This window comes from Panthera uncia (assembly GCF_023721935.1).
Source record: "Panthera uncia isolate 11264 chromosome B3 unlocalized genomic scaffold, Puncia_PCG_1.0 HiC_scaffold_1, whole genome shotgun sequence".
Taxonomy (NCBI): domain Eukaryota; kingdom Metazoa; phylum Chordata; class Mammalia; order Carnivora; family Felidae; genus Panthera; species Panthera uncia.
Genome location: NW_026057582.1, coordinates 41,115,012 through 41,136,157, shown reverse-complemented (window position 1 = coordinate 41,136,157; position 21,146 = coordinate 41,115,012). Strand labels below are relative to the sequence as shown.

Genomic DNA, 21,146 nt, shown 5'->3' with positions numbered 1-21,146 from the left:
GTCAGGTTAGTAGAAGTAGATGGTGCAAACTGATGACGGAATATGGTAGCAGCCATAAGGGTATTGGTTTCTTGTTACTGATGTAGATAATCCTGACCAGAGAGTTGAAGGAAGCTTCATAGAGGAGGCTGTTGCCCTTGTTCCTGAAGGATGAATAGAATTTTAACGAGTTATTTTAGTCTATGTGAACTGAATTCTCTACACAAAGTCTTAAAACATTTGGCATGGAGATGAGGCATTGCTAATTATAATTTAGGATGAGGTCATGAAGAACTTGAAAACCATATTAAAAGCAGCAAATAAAACTATGAAAGATCAATTTTGCCATCCAGTTTCCTAATGGATTCATTCTGAAAAGTGAGGTTCTTTTATCCTCTGGACCTACCACTCTTCCACAGCACCCTTTCCCCAAAAGTAGTCATCTTCCCCAGAACCACATCTCTGGAATATAAACTTCATGAGACAAAGCCCCTTTATTTCTTAACTTTGAAACCTCTCAGTGGGATTGCCAGGAGTAGGTATACCATTAGTTGTGAATAGTATGGATTCGCTGTTGATTATTTTAAGTTTCTTTTTTTTTTTTTTTCTTTTTTTTTTTTTAACAAGACAGCGAGAGGGAGGGAGGGGCAGAGAGACAGAGGGAGAGAAAATCCCAAGCAGGCTCCATGCTGACAGTGCAGAACCCAATGCGGGGCTTGGACCCACAAACTGCAGGATCGTGACCTGAGCTGAAATCAAGAATTGGACGCTCAGCTGACTGACCCACCCACGTGCCCCATGGATTCACTATTGTATTAACATTATCTTTTTTGTAGTAAACTTAATTTTTAAAATTTTATTGAATTTGAATTATTTACGAGAAGTTTTCAACACTGAATAATATGAAAAATAAGATCTCTGACTGAAATAGAGCTTTATAGGTATCTGGCTATAAAGTGATAGACACCTACCAGTTGAGTTTAAAGAATGGAGCCCCCTGTTAGGTGTTGAATTGTGTGCCGCAGAAAAGTAACGTTGAAGTCCTAACCTCCAGTATCTCTGAATATGATGACCTTACTTGGAAACAGAGTCTTTGCAGATGCAATCAAATTAAGATGTCATTTTGGTAGACGCCAATCCCATATGACTGGTGTCCTTATAAGACGAGGTTAATGCCATGAGACAGATACACGAGGAGAAAACAGGTATTAACCAAGGCAGAAATTGGAGCTCCGCCCCTACAAGTCCAGGACCACCAGGGGTTGCTGGTGACGCCAGAAAGCTAGGAGAAAGAAGCCTACAGCAGGTTCATTTCCGTTTTAAGCCACCAGTTGTGATACTTGGGGATGGCAGCCCTAGGAAATGAATACACCCTACTTAATTCAGCAGTTCAGCATATATTTATTGAACATCTGCCGGAAGCTAATTTAGGCGCTTGAGTTACATTAGTGAGCAAAGACAAAAAGCTGTCGTTCCAAGGGGTAGAGAAAGTAAAGAATCAGATACTAACACAGTAAGTTCGAAGATAAGAGCAGTTATGGGGAAAACAATGTAGGGTGAAGTGGGTGGTGGGCTAGTTGCCGATGAGAACAGTGGTTGGGCTCATTTATTATTTGAAGAAAAATTAGGCAAGTGTAAATTTATATTAGGCGTCTGCCCATGGTTGCTGACACAGAGATCCTAAAACCCTTGTAATTTCCTGTGTGATGGGGGTGTTAGGAGCGTTACACCAAATGCCTAAGAATTTCTTTGGTTAATAGGGGTGTCTTTTTTTCCTAATAAGGCAATTCTTAGAGGGCTCCTGGATCACTTCAGGATGAGGGCTGGTCACCAGAAATCTCCAAGCCATGATTAGAAGCTTAGAATTTTCACATACAATACAAATACAAATGCAAATACAAATACAAATGCAAATACACCATGTCTTCTAGGGAGAGGAGAGGGATAGGAAATCATGCCTACCTCATGAAACCTCCATTAATAATCCCTAACCTACAGGGTTCAGAGAACTCCCAGCATGGTGAACACATCCACATACTGCCAGGATGATGGGCTGGGAGACAGTATGGAAGGCCTGAGCTTTCCCATCCATACCTTGCCTTATGCACCTCTTCAACATGGTTGTTCTGAGTTGTAGCCTTCAAAATAAACCAGGAATAAGCAAACTGTTTTCCTGAGTTCTGTGAGCCATTCTGGGAAGTGATCGACCTGGAGGATTGTGAGACTCCCCGACTGATGGTCACCTGGTCAGAAGTGCAGGAGGCCTGCACTTACCCTTGTCATCTCACAGAATATCCACTTTAGACAAATTGGTCACTCTCCAACTGGAAACAGCAAACATTCTCTTGCCACCTGAGTGACTTTGTAAATTTCAGCTTTTATCTCTCCTGTGGTCTGCTTTCCCTATAGATAGGTTTTATTAACAACATAGAATTGCCCTTGAGAACACCCAATCCAGAAGGGGCCCTCACTTGTTAGGACTCCCCACCCCTGCAATATTACCCAAGTAAAGCCCAGATCCTATAATAGGTTCTTTCTAATACCCTCTTAACAGACACCCCACATCCCTCCATGCAATGTGTATTAAGCCAAATATTATTATTTATTTTGTTTATTATTATTATTATTATTTGAAGGGGATTGTCAGCATTAAGAGATGGGAGAAGAAGGGTGAGCACGGAAGACTACAGAGAAATAGAACGGTAACCTGCGCGAAAATTAGGTCAGTTTTTAATCTGTTTTAAGATAAATAACAGCACGTTTGTTTGGTGGGGCGGTGGGGGGGGGGAGAGGGAAAAATTGGTCGTTTTGTAGGAGGAAAGCCTGGTGGATAACATGCGGAGGTAGGGGCCGGGTGCTTCGGATGGGGTTGCCTTCCGTGAAACGCGGCTGGTTCCCCTCCCGGCGGGGTCCGGGAGCTCCGGGAACCTGCCTCCTGCCGGCGGTCCCGCCCGCGTGCTTTCTGCTGATGTGGTCAAACTTCTCAGTGAACAAGGCGGAGATCCTGCCTCCCCAGATGCCGAACTGCCTCTCCGAATTTTCACATCTCCGTTCTTTTGTGCTTCTGGCCTAAAGAGCCTCACCTTTAACAGAATGCTAACCTCCTAATTTGCACCCAATTGGATGGATAGATCCCAAGCACAGTCCCAGGAACAATGGAAAAAACCTTGAAGACGGCACCGTCAGTGTAGATCCCAACACGGAAAGAAACGTTTCTCACAGCATGTTTGTTTCTCCAGGGGATAGTCCTCGCTCGCTCCCCCCCCCCCCCCGCCCCTTTCCTCAGGACACGCCCTATACTGAGAGGAAGAAAAAGTAAAATAAACGTAGACGTGAAGGAAGACATTTTCTCCCAAGTCCTCCCCCACCTACCCATCGGCCCGCCAACTGCTTTTACGTAGGCTCTCTTAGTTCTTGAAAGCTGCTAAAATTGGGGTTCGTAATTTTGTTCCGATAAAAGGAAAAATCGCCCTCTACCAACAACTATGCAAGTATGCATAGGAACACGGAAAACCAGTCTCAACTTTAAACTGTAACCTTTCGGCTTCGTCTGTGCTCTAAGGAGGTGGTTCAGCATCGCTGAAAATCATTTGATTTCAAATGTGCAAGCGTAGCTCGAGAGCGGTTTCGTTTGCCAAATGGTCTTTTTTCCATAGATTTGCTTAAAGCATTAATTCAGTTTAAAGAACTCTTCTTAGTTATGATGATTTGGAGGAACCCCAAAATATTTCAAGGGGAAATAGAATTGAAGCCCAAAAGCTTCTGCGCCCAACGTGGGGCTCGAACCCACGACCCTGGGATTAAGAGTCCCATGCTCTACCGACTGAGCTAGCCGGGCGCCTGTGGCACAGCTCTGTTTTTCTGTCCCTTGATCAGTATTCAATTACACTTGGTTTTACTTCTCTATATTACTTTTTACTTATAAAATTTTTTGTATCATTATTAAATATGCAATTCCGAATTCTTTTTAAGAATTCTTTAAAAACATTTCTTTAATTTTACTTACATTTAATACTTTCATTTTGTGTGTATCCCAAGATCACTGAAAACTTACGAGAGTCTGTATTATTAGAATCATTGACTCTTTTTTAAGTGTTTTAAAATATTTACTGCCCAATATGTTATGTTTTTTACAGAAACACTTAAGGCTATCTGCCTTCTATCAAATGGCAAATTGGATTCCTACAATTTGGGGCGCAGCATTAGTAAACTAAGTCCAACCTCTATGACGTTAGTTCACGGAAGAACAGTAGCGCTTAGCTAATTTTCCTTTAATGAGATCTAGTCAAGGAAAGTTAAATTGAAGAAGGGGATTCTGGTTCAATTAAAATAAGGTCTCTTTCGGTAACTGCCTGACGATGGAGACATAGGACCCTCAGGGGTTGTTATTACCATCCGATTCAAATGACAGAAGCTGGGAGGAAAGGATTATAGAGTCACTGAATCCTACAGTAAAGATTATTAATTCTAAGAGGAAAAGAGAAGAACGGACTTTGATCAAATTTTGACAAGTCGAGACAATGGATCAATCTCCTATGGAAGTATACATATTCTGAAATATTAGTGAACTTCTTTAGACAAGGAACTCTGCAAATCTCTGTGATGGGGGCCATCTAAAGTCTAATTGTATATAACAAAGAATAAAGAATTCTTAAATTTCAGTATTTAGAAATTTAACGCACTGGCCATCACTTTTTCTGAGCTACTTAATTAAGAAAATAATTAGGTATGGCATAAAATAATATTATATATTTAAGTACTCAAAGTATGCCTAGGATTTAAGTAGAATATTTAAAAATTCAAGCCTAAAATATTAAAATACAATTATTCACTAACAGTTTTTGTTCTTGCAACTGCAAACAATGTTTTGTTTTGTTTTTTTATAAGTTGGCAGGAGGTACCTGGGGAATGAATTTGTATTTATTGGCATTTTCAACACATTTATTAAGTGGCTACCGTACACAAAACACTGTGTTATGTTTTCTAATAGATGGGTGTATAAAACAGATTGTGATAAACTTAAAAAGGTTACTGTAAGAAAGATATGTGTAAATTACATACCAATTTTATATCCACTACTTCCAAAGGTAATTTGGAGTAATTTAATAAAAACAAATAAATCCATACCGACCCCTTTTAAGTTTTCTAATGAATCAGGCAAATAGTCAAAGAACTTGGGACCATGATTCAATGCATTCCTCCAAGATACAAGACAAATTAACAGTCCAGCCCCCCAAATAGGCAATTCATCTGACAAGTTCAGAAAGGGCACCAAAATCTTAATTATTAATGAAAATATAGTAGGCACTAGGCACTCAAATAATGCCTATCGTACACAAGTAGTTAAGTTAGTTAAAAGTTTAACTGAACTTCTAACCAATTTAAAGTACTTGTAGTTGACCTCCAAAATGAACCCTCCTAAGACTATATTCTTCAGTTTTCTTCAGCACTTTATTGGCTTACCCTGGTCAAAATACCCTTGTTAAAACCCCTCATCAAAAAAATGCAACTAGCATATTTCTTTTTTTTTTTTCCTTATTTATCATCAATCGTTCTTTTTTAATTTTTTTTTTAATTTTAATGTTTATTCATTTTTGAGAGACAGAGTATGAGCAGGGGAGGGGCAGAGAGAGGGAGACACAGAATCCAGAATCTGAAGCAGGCTCCAGGATCTGAGCTCAGCACAGAGCCCAGTGTGGGGCTTGAACCCACCAACTATGAGATCATGACCTGAGCCAAACTCCAGAGATGTGTTGACTAAGAAGTTGCTGTGGCCAAGGTCAATGAGGTTTTTGCCTGCTTTCTCCTCAAGGATTTTGCTGGCTTCATGTCTTACATTTAGGTCATCCATTTCGAGTTTATTTTTGTGTATGGTGTAAGAAAGTGGTGCAGGTTCATTTTTCTGCATGTCACTGTCCAGTTTTCCCAGAACCACTTGCTGAAGAGACTTTCTTCATTGGATCGTCTTTCCTGCTTTGTCAAAGATAAGCTGGCCATATGTTTGTGGGTCCGTTTCTGGGTTCTCTATTCTGTTCTATTGATCTGAGTGTCTGTTTTTGTGCCAGTAATATACTGTCTTGATGATTACAGCTTTGTAGTATAGCTTGAAGTCTGGGATTGTGATGCCTCCTGCTTTGGTTTTCTTTTTCAAGTTTGCTTTGGCTATTCGGGGTCTTTTCTGGTTCCATACAAATTTTAGGATTGTTTGTTCTAGCTCTGTGAAGAATGCTGGTATTATTTTGATAGGTATTGCATTGAATATGTAGATTGCTTTGGGTAGCATTGACATTTTAACAATATTTGTTAAATATTGGAGCATGAGATATTTTTCCATTTTTTTGTGTCTTCTTAAATTTCTTTTATAAGCTTTCTATAGTTTTCAGTGTATAGATTTTTCACCTCTTTGGTTAGATTTATTCCTAGATATTTTATGGGTTTTGGTGGCAACTAGAATATTTCAATGAGGGATAGGTAAATTAAATGGCTAGTCTTCCAAATAAATTCAAAGCTTTTACCCATTTGTTCAAGAATAAAAACTAACCATTAATTATAATGCTTCATTAGCAGAAAGAAGCAACTGAAACTCTTCCTTCTCCCTTTTTTTTTACATCCAATATTTCAGCAAGCCCTATATACCGAAAATCCATCAACACATTTCTACTTCCACTGCCACTACCGCTGTCCAAAACACTCTCCATTATTTCTTGCTCAAAGACTGCAATAGCTTTCCAAATAGTCTCCCTTATCTATCAGTCTTCACACTGAAGCAAGAGAGATAATTTAATAACTTAAATTAGATCATATAATTCCCCTGCTTAAAAAACTAATGACCTGACAATAGAAAGGCAATAACATATGTGGAAGGAATGATGGAATTAGAAAATCACCATTAGGCAAGCATACTAATCCATCCAACTAGGAATCATGGAATACTATAATTAGTTGGTAAAAGATTGAGGAGCTACTAGTAGGATATTTATGAGTAGTCTCAAAGTATTTCTTCACAAGATATTTATTAATTACAAAGAGCAAAATAGAAACTTTATGGTGGAGAAATCTTAAGCAAGTTAACATCATCAGTAATAGAACAGACATCATGTGCCTACTAATATAATGCTATAATATGAATGCAAGGTTACTTTTGAGGCATTCCTGCTGAAAATTTATCACCTGACTCCTATCATGAAAAATATCATACAAACCTAAATTGAGGAATACCCCATAATATAAATGGTTTGTATTCTTCAAAAATGTTAATGCCGTGAAACATGAAGAAATATTAAGCAAGTATTTTCCAGATTGAAGGAGGCTAGAATCATGACAACTGTGACAGGCCAGACTGACCTGGCAGTTCTTATAACAAGCTTATATTCCCATAACAATCCTAAATTTCAGTTTAAATATTAGCCAATCAGAAAGTTATTCCCTAAGTACCAGGCCTCCATTGTCTCTTACCTTTTTAGTACAAGGTGCAACTGTTTTGCCTATTTCCTCTTTTACGCCCATTTCCTCCCATTTAATGGGATGGGATTGTTTCCTTCACTGGTTAATCAACAGTGTTCAACAGAGTACTTGGGACCTGCTAGAGCTCAATAAGTAATCAGTCTTATCCTTAATTTTACTAGAGTTATACTCATAGAAAATTCTTATGTAAAATTCCGACCTGAGCTCAAACGTGCGTTTAGAGTGAAACTTCCTTCCTTCTTGTAAGAACAGGTGGGTGAAAGGGATACCAAGATACTGGGTGGGAACCAGGATACCAAGGGTAAAGGGAGACTTCTCCCTTACCACTTTCTTTGGTCTTTGTAAGAGTGTGACAGCATCTCTCCGCTTTGCTTCAAGAAAGAATAAAGTAGCGAAAAAGAGGGATAAGATTAAAGGTAAATAATAATTTCTAGGAAATGGAATGAAGCAGCTCCTCAAACTACCCGATGACCCTGACGACTCAACGACACTAGGGACAGAAACTGAGTAATAAGGAGCCCCCGCTTCCTTTCTTCCTTTACCCCCACCTCATTTGCTTCCGTACACGCACACCGCCCGCGGAGCCCCTCCTTTTCCCACAATCCTCTATTTCCCAGGCTGACGTTAGAGGAACCAGCCACAGAGGACAAGGCTATTGGTTGAAAGAGCAGCCAATGAGAGAGCCTGTTACTAGTCTGCGGGCTGCGGTATTGGGGGAGCGTTTTAGGCCTTGAAGCCCCCCGCGTCCCGGAGGTTTCTGCACGATGAGCTCAATCGGCACTGGGGTGAGTTTATAGCCTCTTGGCCTAATGGAGTAGCCAACAGATTAGCGTTGAAGGGAACTTGGACACACCGCTTGGGGTGCGCCGCCTCGGCGTGCGCCGGGACTGCCTTCGGCCAGGTGGGCCGCTTCCACTTGTCTGGTGCCCAGCATTCTTTCCTGCTAATTTGTAGGCCCCTCATTTAGGGTGACCGTGACCTGAAGCTCTTCAGCTCAGGTGTGGCGGGCTGGGCGGCGCAGCAGTGTGATTGGGAGCCGCTTTGGATTGCTGAGTCACTTTCTTTGGCCGCTTAGGGAAACCGAAAGTGGAAACTCGTGGAGCCTGTAATAGGGTGTGAAGCGTTTGGGAGACAGCTTGATGAGAACCGCCGAGGCAAGGCGGCTTTAGATTCCAAGGTCTGGACGCAGCTTTCCATGGACCGCCTTTGCAGTTCCCAGGGTGCTGCTGACTCACTGGGCCTTCCCCATGTTGCCTTCGAGTGTACTGACCGTCAGCTTTGCAGGAGTCCCTGGAACCCCTGTCGGGGCAGAGTTGATAGAAACATTGTCTCAAAAGTGAAATCTGAAGAACGCTTTACAAAAGTTTTCCCTTTGTTCCAGCTTTTCCTGTACGAATTACTTAACGTCACGTTGAGGTATCGGTACGGTAAACATTTAAATTATTAGCTAGGGACTTAACCGCTTCTGTTAACAGACTTGAGGATTTTGGAGTTGGACTTGTTAACTTGGTCAGTTTACTACTTTCCTGTGTTAAACGTACCGCACATATGCAGCCTTTTGCTTATTCCTTTTATGTATTTCTCCGTATAGATAATCTAGTTTTTATTTAGAAGTATTTATTCGTTGTGTGCACTACAGGCATAGACTAATGGGTGTCTAAGTTCATCACTTCCCAGTGTTCACAAGATTTTGATACTCAGCATTAAGCCCAGGTACTGGGTTTTCCTAGTTTGATAATTGGAATGATTTAATCCATTCAGTTATGAGATACTAAAGTTATGACAACGGTTTTAGATTAGTAGATGCTCAGTTATGCATGGTGTAGCAAACTGACTTCGCCACTACATTACTATTACCTTCAATTAGTAGTGTTTTGTTCTGAAAGCCCTTTAAAAAATACTTGGTAAATATAAACATGTGAGATATTTTGGTATTACGATAGTAAAGGATCTTGGTTTAATAGATCAGGAAATTGATCAGGAAGCACCACTGTTGAAGTGAAGACCACTTTGGTCTTTGCTTTTTCCAAGAACTCCAGGTATGAAGACCTACTTGACATTTGTCTCCGCTTGATTGTTTTTAATTTTTTTTTTTTACATTTATTCATTTTTGAGAGAGACAGAACACAAGTGGGGGAGGGGCAGAGAGAGAGGGAGATACAGAATGAGAAGCAGGCTCCAGGCTTTGAGCTGTCAGCACAGAGCCCCACGCGGGGCTCGAACTCACGAGCTGTGAGATCATGACCTGAGCCGAAGTCAAGACACCTAACTGACCGAGCCATCCAGGCGTCCCTCCACTTGATTGTTTAATAAGCATTTCAAACTACATGTCCAAAGTAGAGCTCTGGGTTTCCCTCTCCCCTACATTTTGCATCTCCTACAATCTTCAGCTCAGTGAATGGTCCAATCTAGTTGTCAAGTGAAAAAAGTCTATGATTCAAGTTAATTTATTTTTATTATTTTTTTAAGTGTTTATTTATTTTTGAGAGAGAGAGAAGCTGATGACACAGAGCCTGAGGTGGGGCTCGATCTCACTACCTTCAAGATCATGACCTGAGCTGAAATCCAGTCGGACACTTCGACTACTGAGCCACCCAGGCACCTGTCAAGTTTAATTTTTCTCCTAGAGCCAATCCATTAGCAAGGTGGTTTTGTTTGTTTTTTTTTTTTTACTTTTCCCTCACAAATATAGTCTTTCATCTCTTTTCCCTTAGTCTAAGCCACCACCTTTGGAATACTTGATCTCTGCTTCCATCCTTCTTCTCTGTTCATGTTCCAGATGAAGTTTTAAAAAAATGAGACCGTATCACTCCTTCCACCCCTGCTTCAACTCCAGTGACTTCCTGTTGCATTTAGAGTAAGATAAAAACTTCGTACATCAGCCTTAGGAGACTCAAAATAGTTTGGCCTTTACATGCCTCTGATATGATTTATTATTCTCTCCACCACTTAGTGCTCAAGACGCAGTGGCCTATTTCTTTTCCCACATTGTACTACCCTTATTTCTACCCTAAGATTTTTATGCCAAAGGCCACAATGGCTCCTCCATATCCTAAATGGCTAGTTACTTGTCATTTAGGTCTGGCTGCGCCTAAATAGCTAAATATACATATGTTTTAGTAAGGCCTTCCCTGATCAGGTAGTCTGTACTAGGCTCTCAGATTGTCTCTTCACCCTGTCTTATTTTCATCATAATCCTTTTTCTAGTTTACTGCTGTATTTCCAGCACATAGATTTGTGTGTGGTCTCATTTGTAAATGAAAGACTTCAAGAATGAGTATCCTTTGGGGCTCCTGGGTGGCTTAGTAGATTGAGCCCTCAACTCTTGATTTCAGCTCGGGTCATGATCCCAGGGTCGTGGGTTTAAGCCCTGCATCAGGCTCTGTGCTGAGCGTGGAGTCTGCTTAAAATTCTCTCTTTCTCCCCCTCTGCCCCTCTCCCACACACACATATACTCTCTCTCTCTTTCTCAAAAAAAAAAAAAAAAAAAAAAAAAAAAAAAAAAGAGTAGGGGGGCCTGCTGGGGGGGTCAGTAGGTTAAGCTCCGACTCTTGATTTCAGGTCAGGTCATGATGTCACAGTTCGTGAGTTCGAGCCCCTCATGGGGCTTTGTGCTGACTCCTTGGAGCCTGCTTGGGATTCTCTCCCCCTCTCTCTGCCCCTCCACTGCTCGTTCTCTCTCTCAAAATAAATAAACATTTAAAAAAAGTGAGTATTCTTTGTAATTGCTTTTTTTTCTTTTTAAATGTGTTATTTATTTTTGAGAGAGAGAATATGAGCAGGGGAGGGGCAGAGAGAGAAGGAGACAAAATATCTGAAGTGGGCTCTGTGCTGACAGTAGTGAGCCCGATGTGGGGCTGGAACTCACGGACAGAAAGATAAGACCTGAGCCAAAGTCAGACATACAACTGACTGAGCCACCCAGGTGCCCCAATTCTTTGTAATTTCTTATAGTGACTATATATAATAGATGTTTATTAAATGTTTAAATGCTGTATTTTTTTCCCTAAGGTCTTTCAGTTTGTTAGTGCCACAGCAATGAATTAACCTGTTCTGACAACAGTTCTGATTCTACCATACCATAGTACAGGCACACACTTCACAGATTGCATTTTTTTTTCTTTTTAACAAATTGAAGGTTTGTAGCAACTGTGTTTTGAGCAGGTCTGTTGGTGCCATTTTGTGTTTTGAGCAAGTCTGTTGCTGCCATTTTTCCAACAGCATTTGTTCACCTCATGTCTCTGTGTCACATTTTGGTAATTCTTGCAATATTTCAAACCTTTTCATTACTCCTGAGTTTGTTATGGTGATCTGTGATCAGTGACTACAACTCACAGCTCAGACATAATGCTCCTGCACACTGAGTAGACTACAGTATAGTATAAACATAACTTTAATATACACTGGGAATCCAAAAAGTTTATTTTACTCACTTTATTGTGGTGATCTGGAGCCCAGAGCATGTCCATTTTGTACAAAAATGAACTTTGTTCAGTGTGGAAAACATCTGACTTTACCTTGGACTTGTATCTGTTGCTTTTCAGTAGCAGAAATCTAAACTAGCTTTTCTCTTAGTTGCTTTTGCTGCTCTGACATGCTGCCTTTTCCTCTTCAAAGCAAAATCTTTGAGATTTAACACTCCTTCCTTCCCCTCATCTTTCTGATGTGTAAGCCATTTAGAAATAAAGATGATAAGGTTATTATTGCGAAAGATGCATTTAAGCTTATTGTTACCTTTTTCTTCCCAGTATGACCTGTCAGCCTCTACATTCTCTCCTGATGGAAGAGTTTTTCAAGTTGAATATGCTATGAAAGCTGTGGAAAATAGTAGGTAAGAAACATTGTTTTACTTGAAATTTAGCATGTTTTAATCAGGTATCAAGTATCTCCTTTTCCATATTTTTGGTAATTAGGCTTTTTATGTTACTTTGGTACAAAATAATAGGTGCCCTAAAATAATCTCAACTTACTGGTCATTTCCGGGTCTCTTTTTAGGTCAGATCTTTCCATCAGCCTCAGTCCTATATTTCCCGTTGGTTCCAAGGTTATCCACTTAGACATTCCACCATGTCTCACATGTAGTGTATATAACCAAATTCCTTTATCATCTTTGCCGGCCCATTTTCCTTTTTAAAATTCTTGATTTATAGCATTGTTTGCTTGGCTGTTAGGTTTGTTACTTTGTCATTTTATCTTTTTTTAAATTTTGAGAGAGAGAGTGCAAGTGGGAGAACGGAAGAGGGAGAGGAAGAATCTCAAGCAGGCTCTATGCTGAGCTCGACATGGGGCTATGAATTGTGAAATTATGATCTGAGCTGAAATCAAGAATCAGATGTGTAATCAACTGAGCCACCCAGGCGCCCCTGTCATTCTATCTTTTATTTCCTTGTGTTTGAAGTGTCCTATGCAGTTCATCACATCCAGCAGGATTTTTTTTTTTTTTTTAATTCTTTACTGCTGCCACACCCCAAAAGGTGTGGGACTCACTAAGATATCTTCTTGTTGGACTCATTTCCTTCACTCTGTCTTTTATTGTTTGGTTTAATGTGCCAAAATGATTCCTTGGTACCATTGTAATATCTTGGTTGAACTATTAGCTTGTTGACACATTTTATGAGTCCTTTATTGAAGAGATTTTGCAGTCAGTTATACTTACATGATCATTGTATCTTGGAATCTAAAGCAGCTTTGGGATGAATTAAAAGACTTTTTAAAAATAATTTATTTAATAATGTCTCATTCTCTTAAAAAGTCCTCTTGAAGGACTTTTTTTTTGCCTGGTAAACAAATAGTGTTGGTGTTTGAGCCAAATTTTTTCATTTATATAATGAAATCTTTTGGATTAGAGGTGGAGTAGGGAAGTGTTTCCAGAATTTTATTTTACTCTTATTTTTTTTTTAAGTGTATTTATTTTGAGAGAGAGCAGGGGAGGGGCAGGGAGAGAGAGGGAGAGAGAAAATCCCAAGCAGGGCTGCGCTGTCAGCAGAGCCAGATGCAGGGCTCTATCTCATGAGCCAAAATCAAGAGTTGGATACTTAACCTACTGAGCCACCCACGTGCCCCTGTTTGCAGAATTTTAGTAAAGTCCACATGTAAATACTTTTTGCTAGTACCACATAAAAGCAAAAATGAACATAAGGTGTTTGAGGGAAGATAGTGAAGTTGAATTCAGTAGTGTGTGGGATTTATAATAGGAAATTTAATAAGCTAGATGGGCTTTGTAGATTCTCAGGATTGAAAGCTGGACCAAGGAGTTTAAACTCAAAAGGGGAACCATTGAAGATACCTGATATGTGAGAGAAGGAGTGTCTGAAATTTTTTGTGTAATTTGTGTGTGGCTCTGTTCATTTATCTGTTTTTTTTTCATCAGAATTCCCTTTTTATTAAAAGGATTAGAAGGGGTGCCAGTTTGGCTCAGTTGGTTAAACGTCCAGCTTCTGCTCAGCTCACGAACTTGCCATTTGTGACCTGCTTCACGTTGTGTCTCCCTCTCTCTCTGCCCCTCCCTCTTCCTCTCTCTCTCTCTCACTCTCAAAAATAAACAAACATTAAAAAAATTTTTAAAAAAGGGGCGCTTGGGTGGCTCAGTCGATTAGGTGTCAACTTCAGTTCAGGTCATGATCTCGCGGTCAGTGAGTTCGAGCCCCGCATCAGACTCTGTGCTGACAGCTCAGAGCCTGGAGTCTTCTTTGGATTCTGTGTCTCCCTCTCTCTTTGCCCCTCTACCGCTCTGTCTCTGTCTCTCAAAAATGAATAAGTGTTAAAAAAAAAATTAAAAAAGAACTAGAAGAACAGAGTTAATGATATATTTTCATCTCGAAGTGGTAGCATATAATTTCTCCACGTTTTACTTAAGAGATTAAGATCCATTTTGTTTTCAGCAGTTGTCTAAAATGTATATTGTTTGATATAGTTTTATAAGCACTGGTTGTTGCAAAAGAAGCAAATGAGCAAAAGAAAAGAACTCTAATTTTTCCACTTAGATTAGTCACTGTTTACTTTTTGGTTTGTATATAACCTGTCTTTTCTATGCATTTTTATGTACCATTTTTAATGGACATGAGCTAAGTCAACATTTATTATAGTGTATTATCATATGTCAGACACTGCCATTTTGTACTATTTTGTTGGCATCTTTTCTCACAAGTATTAATATCTTTTTATGTCATGATATGCTAGATTTTTTTGGTCATCTCATGATGTACATTTACATGGACCTAATTTATCACACTTCAGGTTGTCCTCTTTCTCGTTTTCAAATGTATTTGTTTTAAATTTAAATTTAGCATGCTTTAAAAAATGTTACCTATTTTTATGTTTTTTTTTTAAGCTTAAAGTTTATGAAGTTCCTTTTATTTTCAGTTAAAAAAATTGATTTTTTTCTACTTGTTCCAGTACAGCTATTGGAATCAGATGTAAAGATGGCGTTGTCTTTGGGGTAGAAAAGTTAGTCCTTTCTAAACTTTATGAAGAAGGTTCCAACAAACGACTTTTTAATGTTGATCGGCATGTTGGAATGGTAGGTCACATTTTACAATGTTCCTTTTTGCCTTGTCCAATTTCTTTCTTGTGAAGTAACCGTAATATGTTAAACTGTGATTATAAGAACTCATTTATTACGTCAGAACTGAGGCAGAAACCAATCAGAGAGCAGCCACCGAAGTAATCACAGAGTGATTACTGATACTGGCTTGTGAATAGTTCACTGTCCAAAAGAATAGTGTTCTTGTAACCTGATTGGAGATGTATTTGAAAAATTGCTTTAAGAAAATGAGGGGAGAAAGGTGGAAAGTATGTGTAGAAAGGCGATCTTGGCAGTGTAGATCACCAATGAAAGTATAAGCTTGAGAGGCATAGAATTTTTAGCTTTTTGTATCTCTTTGTATTGTAGTAAAATGGAGCACCAAGAAACGATGTTTAATGAAAGGAATAAACACTGTTTTATTTCTTGCAGCTATATTTAGTTACTGCTCTGCATAATTGCAAGTAAAGCCATAAATACATTACTGGTATATACTGAAGTCATTCTATGTAGATGTCAGACTGTAAAAGCAAAAAAAGCAAAGGACTGATTCTAACCTTGGTTACTGAAAAGGCAAGGAAGAAAAGAGAACATGTGTGTGCCAGATACTGTGCTAGAACCTCTTTACATAAATTTCCTGTGTCTGATATCCCAGTGAAAGTAATATTAATCCCATTTTTATTTAAAAAAAAATTTTTTTTTAACGTTTATTTATTTTTGAGACAGAGAGAGACACAGCATGAACGGGGGAGGGGCAGAGAGAGAGGGAAACACAGAATCGGAAGCAGGCTCCAGGCTCTGAGCCATCAGCCCAGAGCCCGACGCGGGGCTTGAACTCGCGGACCGCGAGATCGTGACCTGAGCTGAAGTCGGACGCTTAACCGACTGAGCCACCCAGGCGCCCCCCCATTTTTATATATAAGAAAACACAGCTGGTAAAGAAGTAATCTGGGATTCAAACTTGGGTCTGCCTGGCCTACATGTTACTCCAGAGTCCATTCTGCAGGGTGAGATCCTATAGGACCCACTCATACTGCAGTTACCTTTGGTATTTCTAAATGATAGGTGTTACAAACACAAAAAGGGTGGGAAGTATGTGTAGAAAAGAGATCTTGGCACCGTAGATCACCAATGAAGGTGTAAAATGTAGCTGGTAAACTATAAAGCTATAGATTTTTTTGCTTCTTCAATGATTATTTTTTCTGAACATGTTTTTTCTCCCAAATGTATTATGCCAGCGAAACTGGTAATGGTTTTTCTTCTGTCATTTGGACCTCTATATTTATTTATTCTTAAAATTTGGGTATAGTTGACATACAATATGAAACTGGTATGTTTTGATGTAACTTCCCAGATTGTAACCTAGCTGATAGGAAGAAACTAGTGAATTATACATTCTTTTTAGTAGAAGAAAAATTTAGGTAGGTGCGTTTTGAAAAAAGTTGTGTGTGCTTAAAGGTAGTGATGGGAAAACGTTGCCCTAGAACTTTAAAATTTGTCTCATTTGTTAATTTAAAGCCAGGAAACTGATGGCATTCCTTATAGCTGGAAATTGGCAAAACATTACATGTTGAAGAGGGTTGGAGACAATAAAGGATTAATGTTTCATCTCCGCAGTTATCTTCAGTGGTTTAAGAATTATTGGACTTCACAGTAGGCTTTCTCCAAAGCAACAGAAGACTCTTTAAATGGTGAAACTTACTGGCTGAGTAACCTTGGGGAAATTCTTCTAAACAGTTTCCTCACCTGCAAAAGTAGGGCAGTAGTAATACTTACCTCCTAACAGTTGTTACAATGTTAAAATTAAGTAAAATGCTTAGCATGAAATGAGTGCTATGTTTTAGGAATTTTCATCATTACTACTGTTAGTAGGTAGCAGCAGAAAAGTGGCTATTATTTTGATATCCCTTACTTTTAAATTCTGTAAATAAGCTGGCAATTCCTGGACTTCTTGGTTCCTAGTACTAAGAGTTTCAGTAATTTTTTTTGTCGGTTTACCTACACCAAAAGAACCACCCAGTGGTTCTGATTATGCATTTAGTTACAAACAACTTAGTGTTTATGTCCCCAAAATTTAATAACCGTAAAAGAAAAAATACACATACAATTAAAAATATTATTTTTTTTAGAAAAATATTTTTATTTTTAAAGAATAACAATGACTAACATGCACTGCACAACTTCTTAAAGTTTAAACTGCACTCCCCTCACCCCCCCGTTTCCTGTTCCAAATGGATTTTTGTATGATACTTATTTTTTATCACAACAACCCAGGTGCTCAACAGTATGATGGCATTGAAAGGAATATGAATGATCTCAGGGCGCCTGGGTGGCTCAGTCAACCGGTTAAGTGTCCGACTTCAGCTCAGGTCATGATCTCGTCTCATGGTTCAAGAGTTCGAGTCCCATGTCGGACTCTGTGCTGACAGCTCAGAGCCTGGAGCCTGCTTCAGATCCTGTGTCTCCCTCTCTCTCTGCCCCTCCCCAACTTGCACTCTGTTTCTCTCTCTCAAAAATAAACATTAAAAAAAAAAAAAAAGGAGTATGAATGATCTAATGTTGAAACTGAGCTACTTCAACATCTGTATCCCCCCCAAATTCCAAACGTTGCACAACTGGGTTCACTATAGTGCCCCCAGCATATCTCACTCAGCACATGGTTTGGTAACTGCAGTTAACCAGTCTTGGAAGATGTGTGGTTTGTCATGTTTTGGTTTGTCCTTGCAATTTATTAGTCAATAAGCTGAAAAAGATTTGAGGTTGGGCTTTTAGACCCAAACTTTTAGTAACTTGACATAGAACTGCTTTAAATAGAGATCAGTCCTGATCAAGATCAATAGTTTTATTCTTGTTGCTTATTTAGAGTGAACTGGTAAATTGGGAGACATGGAGGATTAATTATAGAAATACTGCTTGTGAATGTCATTGAACAAAACAATGAAGTCACACTTGGTAGATTTCTGAACTATAATTCCATACTTCTTTTTTCATCCCATCCCATCAAAATGCCAGAGTGCCTTATAAAGACCTTTAAGCCAAATGGTTTCTAATGGTGATGCTTGTTAAAATATTAAGTAAGCCTACAGTAATTACACACTTTCCTTGGTTTGTGATAGGAAGGTATTTATTTACTAAATTGGTACCTACTTTCTTTCAGGCAGTAGCAGGTTTGCTGGCAGATGCGCGATCTTTAGCAGACATTGCAAGAGAAGAAGCTTCCAACTTCAGATCTAATTTTGGCTATAACATTCCTTTAAAAGTAAGTTGAGGGATGCCTGGGTGGCTCAGTCGGTTAAGCAGCCGACTTCGGCTCAGGTCGTGATCTCGCAGTCTGTGGGTTCGAGCCCCGCGTTGGGCTCTGTGCTGCCAGCTCAGAGCCTGGAGCCAGCTTCTGATTCTGTGTGTTCCTGTCTCTCTGCCCCACCCCTGCTTGTTCTGTCTGTCTTTCTCTCTCTCTCTCTCTCAAATAATAAACATAAAAAGAAAAGTTAAGTTGCTAATATGTTGAGGAACCTTTTGAACAGTAATAGAAATTTACTGATAAGCTCTTCTGTTTTTCTCCCTTATAGCATCTTGCAGACAGAGTGGCCATGTATGTACATGCATATACACTCTACAGTGCTGTTAGACCTTTTGGCTGCAGGTATGAAATTTTGTGACATAGTCAGATCTGGACTATAGGTATCTGTTTGCCCTGGTATCTTAGCCTTTTTTTATACCCTTAAAAATGAGCTATGACCAAGAGGTATTAGGACAGTGATCAAATAAAACTGTACATCAAAATAAAAACTTTGAATTGTGAAAAAGACTACAAATTTGAAGTGACGAGAAAACAGAACTGATAGTAAGAACTTTAATCTGATTATAATAAATTCTCTGGAGAAATGTGGTCAAAAGGTAAAAGGCTCTAAGATAGATAAATGCTAGGGATGTAGTGTACATTATGAATGACTGGAGTTAACACTACTATGTGATATATGGCAAGGTTGTTGAGAGTACATTCTAAGAATTTTCATCACAAGGAGAAAATTTTTTTCTCTTCATTGTATCTTTTTGAGATGATGGATGTTCCTAAACCTGTCGTAATCATCTCACAATATGTGTAAATCAAACCATCATGCTATACGCTGTGTAGTGCTGCATGTTAATTATTTCTCAGTAAAATTAAAAAAAAATTCTCTGGTGTTAAACCCCAACATTCTCAGGAAGCAACAAACTGATTTTAACTACATCCTCTGTTGTCATTATTAGGGTAGCCAACTAAACTAACACTTCAGTTTTCTTATTAACTTCCATCTGATATACTTTAAGCGGTTAGGTTCAATTCTCTTAATTGGGAGTTTTTTTTTAGCAATCGAGAGTGAGTCCATACAAAATTGCCTTTCACAGTTCTCAGTCACAATTTTTTATTTCGGTTAAGATGAACTGCTGGTGTTTTTATTCTGAGAGGAAAGCTGAGATTCAATTGTATTGAGATTTGGAATACATGTAAATATTTAAATAGGGCTCAGAGACCTGTCATGACTCTAGATTTTCCTAAAAAGACTTGTTTAGTTTATAACTTAAAAAAAATAAACATTTCTGTTTGATCATGGTAAAACATTTACTAACATCCGACTGCTTCCACTGTTAAAATGTTGTAGAAAGAAAGTTTATTAGCTGTAGTCCTACCTTTGAGTTGCTTATAATCAGTCATATTTAAATTACTGAGGACAGATGTTAGAGAAAACCTGAGCTTTATTCTAGCCATAAGATAGGCCTGTGGACATTTTTAATATTAGTTGTTCTTCAGGTTCTCACTTAAATTACATTGAAACCCTTTGCTTTCAATACCTTTTAACTTTTATTAAACCTTTGAACAGCACTCTGAATTCGTTTCTCTATTTTTAAGCAAGTAAAAATAGCGGAGAGAACTTTTCAGCAAATATTTATTGAGCATATACTATGAGTCAGTCGTAGATGTAGGAGGGGGTAGGACACAAAGATGAGTAAGTTATCAGTGATACAATTTTATAGGTGATATGATGAAGAAATGCACGGACTATAGTGGGGCATCAGTTAGGGAAAGGACACTTTCATGAAGAGATGGCAAGGAAAAGAATGTGAAATATAGGTGGAATGGTTAAGAATATTTCATTCAAAGGGACTAGTATGAAATTACATGGGCATTTCAGGTAATGTAGAGGTAGTCAAGTATACTTGGTATGTGAAGGATACTGAAGATGTAGGAACGGGCAAGATCATACAGAAGTCTATGTTCCCTACAAGGAAACGTTGAAAGGTTATGATAATCAGTTCTATATTCTGAGAGATAAGTCTCACGGAAGATGGAAGGAAATGATTGTAGGGGTGGGAATTGGACAGCTGGCTGTCATAGTAGTCTGTATAGGAAGTGATACTTAAGATGAGGCTGGTTTCTTTTCTCCTTTTAAGGCAAACTAAATCACAATTTCAGAAAATCACTAATATCATGATTATTTAATGGCCTGATTTTGTCACATATAAAAACAGATTAAATCAGTCTGGATTATTGTAGAAAAATAACTGGAGGAATATTGGGGAAATAACCAAGAAAGAATAAAGGATGGAACAGGAGTTTGAGGCAGACTGAATGTATTCCCATTAGTTTTGTTATCTTGGCTTTTTCATGTTTATTCCTTTACCTACTGGGTCTTCTCCTTAATTTTCACCTGTCATTACTTCTTTGTCTACACTGCTGTCTTCTCAGATCAGTTTCATCAGTAAGTTTAATACTAACCAAAGCCACACAAATTTTGAACAATTTCAAGTATATACTAGTTTTTATTGAAACTACCTCATCAAAGTGTTTATTAGGACTTATATGTATATTAGTAGTTTATCTTAGAAAGTATAATTGTTTTTATTGTATTTTTATGGTATTTTAAGAACTATGGTTTAAACCTAACTTACTTTCATGCAGTTTCATGTTAGGGTCTTACAGTGTGAATGATGGTGCACAGCTCTACATGATTGACCCATCAGGAGTTTCATATGTGAGTAATTTTGAATCATGAATTTCTATTTCTAGTTTAATGGTATCTCATTAGCATGTAAGTCATATATTTGGATTACATGAAGTTTCTTTTAAAATTCAAGGAAAGTAACCATTTCTTGTTTATCATTAATAACAACCTGTGGATATGAGGCAAAGGAAGGATTT

General features: G+C 38.6%; 1 protein-coding gene and 1 non-coding gene across 2 annotated transcripts in view; one reads left to right on the top strand and one right to left on the bottom strand.

The window, feature by feature from the left end:
• Positions 1-3,744: 3,744 nt before the first annotated feature.
• TRNAK-CUU (transfer RNA lysine (anticodon CUU)) lies at positions 3,745-3,817 on the bottom strand. Its single transcript has one exon. It is a non-coding gene; the product is annotated as a tRNA-Lys (tRNA).
• Positions 3,818-8,121: 4,304 nt separating this feature from the next.
• PSMA3 (proteasome 20S subunit alpha 3) overlaps positions 8,122-21,146 on the top strand; it is a 20,078-nt gene continuing 7,053 nt past the window's right edge. Inside the window, exons 1-6 of the mRNA XM_049612685.1 lie at positions 8,122-8,228; positions 12,192-12,274; positions 14,839-14,962; positions 18,123-18,224; positions 18,535-18,608; positions 20,907-20,979. Coding sequence (XP_049468642.1) covers positions 8,208-8,228; positions 12,192-12,274; positions 14,839-14,962; positions 18,123-18,224; positions 18,535-18,608; positions 20,907-20,979 — 477 coding nt within the window. The 5' untranslated portion in view covers positions 8,122-8,207. The remainder of the gene's footprint in view (positions 8,229-12,191; positions 12,275-14,838; positions 14,963-18,122; positions 18,225-18,534; positions 18,609-20,906; positions 20,980-21,146) is intronic.